This window comes from Drosophila novamexicana, unplaced genomic scaffold, assembly GCF_003285875.2.
Source record: "Drosophila novamexicana strain 15010-1031.04,08,12 unplaced genomic scaffold, DnovRS2.1 tig00000008-arrow-pilon, whole genome shotgun sequence".
Lineage (NCBI taxonomy): Eukaryota > Metazoa > Arthropoda > Insecta > Diptera > Drosophilidae > Drosophila > Drosophila novamexicana.
In genome coordinates this window covers 4,469,225-4,479,253 of record NW_020824765.1, presented here as the reverse complement: position 1 = coordinate 4,479,253, position 10,029 = coordinate 4,469,225, and the positions used below count along the sequence as shown (strand labels likewise).

At 42.6% G+C, this 10,029-nt stretch overlaps 1 protein-coding gene across 1 annotated transcript; it reads right to left on the bottom strand.

The window, feature by feature from the left end:
- LOC115759593 (diuretic hormone receptor) lies at positions 1-9,709 on the bottom strand. The gene is made up of 12 exons (XM_030700566.1): positions 9,525-9,709; positions 2,805-3,275; positions 2,535-2,736; positions 2,366-2,459; positions 2,100-2,274; positions 1,944-2,020; positions 1,767-1,877; positions 1,507-1,695; positions 1,334-1,449; positions 1,168-1,224; positions 478-676; positions 1-419 (listed from the first exon to the last, which is right to left on the bottom strand). Exons 2-12 carry the CDS (start codon positions 3,109-3,111, stop codon positions 393-395), a joined length of 1,554 nt encoding a protein of 517 aa, XP_030556426.1. The 5' UTR covers positions 3,112-3,275; positions 9,525-9,709; the 3' UTR covers positions 1-392.
- Positions 9,710-10,029: the final 320 nt, after the last annotated feature.

Here is a 10,029-nt window from a genome sequence, read left to right as displayed (position 1 = left end):
TAGAATAGTTGTTTAAGGTAGCGTTCGCATAGGTTTAGTTCATATGGCTGAAAACATTTACAACAACATCCAACAATTAAAACAGTGTGTGTGGCTATCATTATGGGTTTATAGTAGTTAAAAGATAAAAACTTCATATAGCTATGCGTAATTGGAAAACAATTGTTAACTCATGAACTTCAGCTCCACATTGTGAAATATTGTGGGATGGAAAAATTCAAATTAAAATTCAGTTCAGTCTCTTAAGATGCTTGCAGCTTGCTTGCCATTTGCTAAAATCTTGACTACTTAGTTGTACAATTTACAGTTCCATCAATGCCAACAACAACATCAATAGGAGACCTAGGAGACTTCATTTCATCTACACTCTGTCTGTGTGTGGGCACGCCCTCTTATACGGAGTTCTCCTCGAGTCCCTGCTGTAATCGTAGAAAACCTTAGCAATTCCATGCAATAAATTGTTAATTTTTCAGTTACCTTCATTAGGGGACTGATGGCTCTGGGCATGACGCTCAGAGTGCTGCCAGTGCCCGCAATATTGGTGGGCAGCATGTGGAGCGCATTGTTTGAACCACGGTGCAGCGACAGCGGTGCATGTTGACCCACCAGCGTGGTGGTTGTGGCCGAAGATACACAAGATTCACGCTTGCCACGTCCGTAGTAAGATGTCAAAGGGCTGCATATTAAACGAAAACTTAATACAAGCACCAACTTTGAAGTAGAAAGGGTTTAAGTAAAGTGTTGTGCATACACAAACATACATATATATATACATAGCAATATGTAAGAGGAAAAGTAGACACAGCTAAAAAATATATTATGAACTTAAAACTTTAAGAAAAGATTTTCAAATGAAGAACAATACACAAGAATAAAGGAAATTATACGTAAATAAAGATATGGATAAATATAAGTATATATTTTGAGTGCTTTCATAGAAAAGCACCCACCAGAATTGCATGTACAAAGCTGTGAATTCGATATATGAACTGAACTGTTTGATAAAAAACTTTAACAAAAGAACTAGTTCAAGCGTAAGTTAATCTACCTGTACGACCTGCCTGCTCATTACTGTCTTACCTGACACCTACAACACGCTTTGCCTCATTATACGAAACAGGTGCGTGTAATTAAACCCGAAAAATTCTCAAGACAGTTTTCACTTACCGCATACTCTCAGCGCGAGGGGAGCCGCCGCCCTTGGAGAAACTTTTTGTTGTATACCTGCCAAGGAGTTGCGAAAGAAGAGCTTTAGAGGTGTGTATCAAAAGGGCGAGAGGGCGTGGCTGTGTGTCTGAATAGTTGGGACTAACTACTTGAAACATGTACCCACCGTCGGTTCTGGTTGCGTTGTATGTTGCGCGTGTCGCGCCAAGTGGATGCATGATGTCGCAGCGCGTTGCGCACCTCCGAATTGAGGAAACAGTAGAACAGAGACACCCAAAAGCCCTGTCAAGCGGAAGAGTAAATATTTGAACCGCAACGTTGCGCAAACAAAACACTTGCCTGGGTGCTGAGCAGCACGGCGCGCAGCACGGCAAACATGTGACCCATTAGGCCCGATTCGGAGGGGCCGGCTAGCACCACCAGATAGGTGATGCCAAAGAGCGGAATGAGCACGAGCAACGCCTTGGCCGCCTTCCGGTACTGGCGCGTCTCCACGGTATTCGCGGACCGGAGCTTGGTGATGAGCACCTGACAACAGAAGAAGAGCTGTTGCGCTTACGGGGCTTGACATGCGTCGGGCGTTGGGCCTAACAACTTACCCACATGATGCGCAGCAGGAATGTCAAATTGATGATGAGAACCGCACAGACGGGTCCTTGGAATATCCAGTCGACATTTGTCTCCTCCATCCAGGGACAGTTGATGTCATACTGGGCGCGAATAAAAGTTTAATGAGCCCGAACGAAACGACAGTAAGCTGTGCGGCCTTAACCTACCTTCTCCATGTTGTTGTTGTAGGTCACCGTTAGACTCTTTGCCACCGCCCAGGTGACGACAAAGAGCGCCGGACCGCCTGTCGAGTAGTCAAACAGGGAGGTGGTGAGATGACAACTTAATTAGCTGTACAAATTGCAATCGCAGCCGAAACTTACCCCAGCCAATGGAGGCGTAGATATTAAATCGTATATTATCGCCGGAGAAAGTCTTGACCACCAACATATACAGATACAGACCCTCGACCAGCATCCAAAAGAAATTGGTCAGCGTGAAGAAATGAAAAAGCGTGACCAGGGCAATGCAGCTGCTCAGTCCGCTGCGAATAGAGATCTGCAAGAATGACAGACAAAGAGGGCCAGAGCGGCATAAGGGTAGAGCGAAATGAGAAATGGACGCTGTCCAGGCGCCGGGCACGTCTCACCTGCACGGACAGCAAGAGTATCCAGAACAAAGCCGACATGATGTAGGTGAAGAACAAATTGGCGTGGATGGTGTTCCGCAGGCAACGCAGCTCCCTGAAATCAGGGGGAAGGATAGGTTGTATATAGGAATAGCTGGCAGTTACATGGCTGGCCACACACTCCACTCACTTGTAGTAGGCGAAGACAATCAGCGCCAGCGTGAGCGAGACCAGGCTTAGGGCATAGCCAATATAATAAATGATGGTGGGCAGCTCCACAATGGTCTCGAACTCCGGCACTGTCTGCGTCTCCGCGGGCAAATGGGCGCATGCATCGTAGTCCGTATACTGGGCCCAGGTGCCGTTCGCGTGGCAAAAGCGCGTTGCATTCTCTGCGGAGCGTAACGACAGCCGGTTGGATAGGTCAAAGGCAAAGCCATGCAACGGCATATATACTCACTGCTGCTGTCGTAGTGTATGCCCTGCAGTTCATCCATGCACTGGAGCACAGCCAGGGTGCCGCGTGCCGTGCGCGGCCAGCAGAGTATCGTATCGAACTGGGTGAGGCAATGGTCGCTGGCATTGCCATAGGTCGTTGCCTCAATTTGCTGCTGCAGCAGGCAGTGCAGCTCGACGCTTTGATTGATGCCATCCAGATTGTCGAGGGACCAAAGCGCGTCATTAACGCTGCTGTTCAATGCTTCGCTAGCGATCGGGTTGTTGTTGTTGCCGTTGTTGTTGCCGTTATTGTTGTTGTCCTTGCTCATTGTGGCAGCTGCTGCGCCCGCTTTGCCTGTGGGCGTGTCAAACTGGCATATTAGCAGCTTGGGTTAACTTACTCTTGCTTGCACTTTGCAGAAACCCCAAGAGTTTCGTCGTCAATTCAAGTAAAACAACTCTCAAAGTTCAGCAAAGAATTTAATTTCTGAAACTTAGAATAAAACTGTTTTTAGCGTTGAAATTAGAAAGGATTCAAAAGTTGCAACACTCTAGTCGTAAGTCAGTTACAGTTTTGTAGTCGGTGGTGCCCAAACTAGGTGATACCCTGCACGTAACTCCAAACTGTCATTTAAAATTTCCAATTTCCTTCCATACACTCAAACACACACACAGGTTCCTGCGCCCACATATGGGTATGGCATTCTTTACTTACTCGGTGCTTAAAGTCCAACAAATCCAAGACTCCTTAAAATACGGCGATTTCGGAGACTACTTAAACATGTAAATTTGCCACGAAATCGCTTTTAACTGGCCAGAAAAACCGCCAAACCGCCAAATGGATAAGAAAACACAGTTAAATGTGACAGCTAACAATGTGCCAGGGATTGTGCGCGGCAACTGGGTTAGAAACCAGGACTGAGGTCCAAACAAGCTGCTGGCAACCGCAGCTTGCGGCAACTACACTTTGTGTGTACATGTGTGTGTGTGTACGTACGCGTGAGTGTGCGTGTGTTAATTGCATTGGCCAACAAAGAACCCAACGGAATGGTTTCTGTGCCAAAAGGGCAACAGTTTAAAGCGCCATAAAATCAATGAGGAAAATTGCATTTTATGCCCAGCGGCCTTACCTTATGGCTTTAACTTGGCCCAGACACATTTTGCCTGATTTATTAATATAGTACGAGCATTGAGGGGGGCGTTAGGGGAGGGCTGTAGCACAGTGCTATAAAAATTCATTAGCTTGCACAAAAGTTGGCCATCAACGGCTGACTGACAGTCAGTTGGGGTTTTGGCCGTGGTTTGGCTGGAAAAAAGGCCAAAGACAAAAAGGTAGCCTACAGGCCATAGTAGAAATTAGAGGCTAGACAGCCAGCAAAGGGCGTGGTCGGGAGCACAACCTTCAAGTCAGCAGGACCCAAATCTTGCATTTATATGCTGATAATAAATGGCATAAATGATGCATCGTTACATTAATGCATGGCATAAAAACAGGCGCAAATACACACATTTCACACACACACACACTTATATAAACAGATAATAAATATGTAGTAGCTGTGCCCAGCCAACCGTGCAATACAGTGCGCGTGTGGAGTATGCGAACGGGTGGAATATGAAAAGGGAAGTGTTTTTTCATACATGTGCCGAGACTAGCTGTTGCGAAGACCGTAAAGGGTTTCGCATTTAATAGTAAGTCCTTATTTATGCATGGGGTGGCATAGTAAATAGCTAACAATTATTTATGTATTAGGCGGAATAATAGAAAACAATTTCAACAGAATTCTGTTAAAACCTCAATTTATGCATATTTCAACTAACATTTTCCAGCTAAAGATACAGATGCAAATACAATTTGGAAAATAAACAAAATATAAAACCTCTACTATGCAGGCTTTATACGTAGAGTTAAATATAAAACCTATGTAAGCAGATATATTCTGATTTATACAGTGTGATATAAAACTAAAAGAAATTCCCAAGGATTGACTACCAACTACCTGGGATCGTGCTATTCATAGGATCGATCTACTAGGGTTTTGAAATTTTAATATTAAATTTATATATAATAGTAAAAGTTCTTCGAAATATTGATGATACTTATAGCTCGCTTATAACTAGATTTTAACTTATTTGTAATAACATATAATAAATTGGAATAATATATTCATATACATTTAAGTAAACTTTTCAGCAGTATAGTTCTAATATGCGTGCGAGCACTGTATTTGTTCTTTATAGCAAACAGTAGCTTTTTTAGTTTAACAAAAAAGTTATTGCCCGTTGGCTATTTAGCACATATTCGCACGCTGTGTGTATATGGGCGTTCTACTTTTCTGAGTCACTGTGTGCAATGGCTCATAACTTCTTAGCCCTTTGTTGTACGCTCTTTTGCTGAAACTGTTCTGTTTATTGTTGTTATTGTGCATGCCGCCTGGCTCGTAAATTAGCGCAACATAAAGCCGCCGACTAGATTATTTCTGCACATGCCTCGGGCTTACTTACTTTCAGCCCAGCATTCATTAGCCACGTTAGCTGCTGGTTACAGCCAACTGCAATTGCGGAGGCGCTTGCGCCCGCTGAACATTTCAATTTGAAGCCGCAATTTTGCAAATTGCCCGCGCAAAGGCGGCAAGAAAAAAATGATTAAGAACAAAATTGAAATACCCGAGCATCTAATTGCCTCATAAATAATGTGCAGCTGCCATGCTGAACCCTTAAAAAAGAGGGAAATATATAAGAATTTAAATTAAAATGGAAATATGATTGCTAACTGCATATTTGATTTCAATTAGCCGCAACAAGAGACGAAACAGCAGAATGTCCCTCACAATTCATCAGGCGCAAATGCAAATTTATTTTGAAAGTTTGGCAAAACACATACCAACACATACACCCACACACACACACGCACACACAAAAATGAAATGTGTTCATCTGACAATCTCATTTATGGCGTTCACAACTGATGAATGTCCGGCTGGCATCATAAAATATTTTCAGCTTGGCCAAATCAACGCAAATATAAAAAGCACATTACGAAAACGCCCGCAGGCTGGTAAAAAAAAAAAAACGGACACAGGAGAACTTGACTGGGAGATACCTTCTCCTTTCCAGTTTGAAGTAAACCCAAGATGCCAAACACTATGCCTATTTACATTCACGATAACAATAATACAATATTATTTAAATCGTGAATTTAAAACCTTCGGAGTTTATCGGCATGATAACAGTCCCCAAAAAGGTCTACACATACTTCCCCTTTACTATACTGCTTTGTATACAGGGTATAAAAGGACACAGATGTAGATGAACAAATAAAATGCACACACAAATAGAAGCAGAACAAATGGATAAACACACTAGTGGCCGACGAAGACGGCGGGCGGGGGCAATGTAGTATAACGTTTGCTTATTTGCTGTCGCATCCTTGCCCAGTTTTTGCCATCCTCCCGCCCAAGCCACAGTGCCAGCGTATATGCTATTATAGAAGATTGTATCTAATCTCGTGCGATTGCACACAATGGATTTGCCAAAGGCGCTGGCGACAACACACGCACACACACACACAAAAAGACGTTTAGTGTGTGCACATGTGTGTGTGTGTGTGTGTGTGTGTGTATCGAATTCCTGCGGCTGAATGAGTACCGTAGTGAACGGAATGCGAAATGCTCATACCTCAAGCTCTGCACTCTGCCCTCTGCCCTCTGTCCTTTGCGAGTGTCTGCAATATCCGGCTGCTGCTCTAATGCTTATAAATGTTTACGCTCCTCGCCAGCTGCTCCGCGCTGCTGCTGCTGCTGCTGGTAATTGTCGAGCATTCCAATATATAGAATTGAAAATATAATAATAATCATACAAGAGAAACACACACAGTGGGGCAATTGTTCCGCCATTTGCGGCATACAGCATTAAATGGCTGCGGTTGACACCGCCAAAGTGGGGCAGCTTAATGCCAGCTGTCGCCTGGCTGTGACAGGTCGCGTGGACAGGTCGCGCTTGTATTTAAGACATTTTCATTATCAGCAGACGCCAAGATAATAAAGCCGCAGAAAGCAGAGTCGGAACAGCGCGAGGACAATGTCAGGATGTGCCCAACAAAAAGCCAACACAGCTTGATTGCTATTTTTAGCTGTTGCTGCTCTGTTTCAGCTCTCATTATTGTAGCTCATTAAATTTGATATGCACAAACAGGACACACAGCGAGCAGAGCCAAAGCAGAGACAATGAAGCCGCGGAGCATTTAAAAATTCATGAGCAAGTGTTACGCATACGACGCGTGCGCCAGTGCAAAATTTTTAAAAGCACACACACATATGTATATGCGCATATATTTCGCCTTTGGGCATATATTATGACAATCCCAAATGCGTTTTATATTTATTTAAGAGTAGCTGCAGCTAAACAGCATTCCAGGCTTAGATTTTTGTTTATAAATTAATAATCGGATGCTTTTGAATAACTAAAAACACAAAAAAGGCAACAGCAACCTTACAAGCCGCTTAATAAACAAATTAATGAAAAATAATAACAATAATCGAATGCTTGTAACCTTTAATCACTAAACTAAGCAAACGAATTGATATGAACTCCAACCTATTATGTTGATTACGCTATTATTAAATCTCTCTCTCTCTCTCTCTCTCTCTCTCTCTCTCTCTCTCTCTCTCTCTCTCTCTCTCTCTCTCTCTCTCTCTCTCTCTCTCTCTCTCTCTCTCTCTTTAATTTTTTCCAGAAGATAATAATGTGTCTTAGAAATAAATAAAATTATCGAAAGTTTTCTATACTTGTCTGGAAATTCTCTTTTTTTCTCACAATCGCATATGTAACCAAAACCCTTTCATATTCTAATATTATAATCGGAAAATCAACCTTTTTTGATGATTTTTTGGAATATTTTGGCCAAATAATGTTCGATTTTGGAATTTCATACCATTTTGGACTCGTAAGAATCAGTAAAATCGATTGGCATCAAAAAAAGGAAGACTTAAATTTTGACGCAAATCGACCAAAAAGTAAGAGGTTACATCATGTTTTTTCTCAAAATCGGGGTCGGTTCAAAAACCAAAACTTTTGTGATGATTTTTTTTAATATCTCGGGTAAATATTGTCTGATGATAAAATTTTGTACCTTTTTGAATTCTTATATATACCTACTTTCAATTGGCATTTAAATAAATGAAAAATCTATGGGTTAAACAAAGTTGTTGACCAAAAACCGATTTGTTTGTAATGTCTTAATTTAATAATTTTCTAGAATATCTCGGAATTTATACCAGTTTGGACTCGTAAGGATCAGTTCTGTCGATGGGATCAGTACTATGGCATTAAAAAAAAAGAAAATCTAAATTTTTACCCAAAACCACAAATAAGGAAGGGGTTACGTCTTTCACGTTTTTTCATCTGAAGTTTGGGCAGCATTCACTCCCCACATTCAGACCTTCTGTCTGCGCTATTAATGCATGAATTCTCGCACTGATACGACTCCCCTAGGCGCAATCTCCGCAATACATTAATGTGCACAATGTAGTGGTACATAGATCGGTCGGGGCATAAAACTTTTGTGGCGAGTGTTTTCGCCGACTTTAATGCATCCACAGGCGGCAATGAAATTTGATGATGGGCGGCATGAAAAACGCAAACGTTGTTTTTACCCAGTCCAAAGGACTGGCAAAGGTTTAAATATTGGTTTACGCATGCGAATGTCCAAAGAGGTGTTTGGGGAGTGGATGGAGCAAGTTTTAGCCAAGGAACGACCGACTCTCGTCTAGACGAGCAACATAATTTGCACAGACTTCCGCCGCTCGAGGGCCTCCCACACCTGTCGGGGCGCCACTTTTGGCTGTTATCCAAAACTTGATGGTCGGCTATTTGGAGCAGGATCAGGCGCCATTGCCAACAAGTGTTGCGTTTTATTGTCTCGCCATTAACGGTTTTCCGTTCAGCTTGAGTGTTGCGGCACGTGCAGCAGCAGCAAAGCTCGGAACGGCACGCGCTGCAGCTACGTGAGTGCTGGAGAGGATGTGGCTGTGGCTGTGGCTGTGGCTTTCCTGAAATGTTGCTAACAAGCTGAGGATTTACTTGCGGCTGCTGACTCGCATAAATCCATAAAAATGAACACACAACAAAAGCTAAATAAGACAAACAAAAAACCTGCGTGTGGGGGAAATCTGTTATTTATTGGGTCAATAAAAATTTGGTTTAATGCATTGCAAGTTTTGCCAAATATGCCAGAGATTTGCCAGAAGATTTACGACCGTGCTGGGGGCTCCAAAGAGGGCCATTGTCATGGGGTTGATATGTTAAGAGTGCGGCAAACGGAAGTTCATAAAACGAAATCAAATTGGAGGAACACGACCGAAGGCAGCCCAAAAGTAGGCAACAAGTTTTCTCTCAATTGGCTGCCATTGTTATGCCCGATAACAACAACAATAACAATATTTTTACTTCCGTTTCCACACGAATCTGTTGCTAGGGCTATCGTTATCCACATCTAATGGAGTTTTTGGCAATCGATAGTGCACCGGGTGTGCACCCACCCACACACACACACACCCATACACTCACACTTACAACAATGAAGCCAATCGCCAATCCTTTTATTCTGCTACGCATTGTTGTGCTAGGTGTGGGCGTGTATAGCTTTTTGCTTGGCATTTTAATTAAAACCACAAACAGTGGATGATTGTTGCTTCCCACACATTCACACACACTCGCACACACACACACAAATTGCACATACCTCTGGCTTGTGTTAATTTAGCGTCGAGTGGCTGCAATCCTCGGCGTGTGTGTTTGTTGGCCTAAGCTGGCGTGGGATTTTTCATTTGACCGCTGCTTAGTCAAATGGTTCGGCTATCCTTTGTCCACTTTGACCACTTATTTGCCCTGGCTTACATTTGTTTAACGCCTGCTAAGCTGCAAAATGATTATGCTCAAGCGTTATTCTTGGTTTCTGTGTGCTGTTGCGTTGTCTTGGTTATTGACAGACACACACTCTCACACACGCACACACACACACTCACTACTTGTTGTCAGTTAAGCATTCGAATGCTGGATTATTTGTCATGGCATTTCACTGCCTTAAAATAACTCAATTTTATTTATGAATAAAGTGAATACTTGGAACAAATATATAGAATAAATAAACTCCTTATATGCACTCTTTAATATTTAATCTTTTTAATTTGAGTACTCGTATGTGTTCAGAATTCGTTGCGATTTTGAAAAGTTTTCACCGAGCTTTA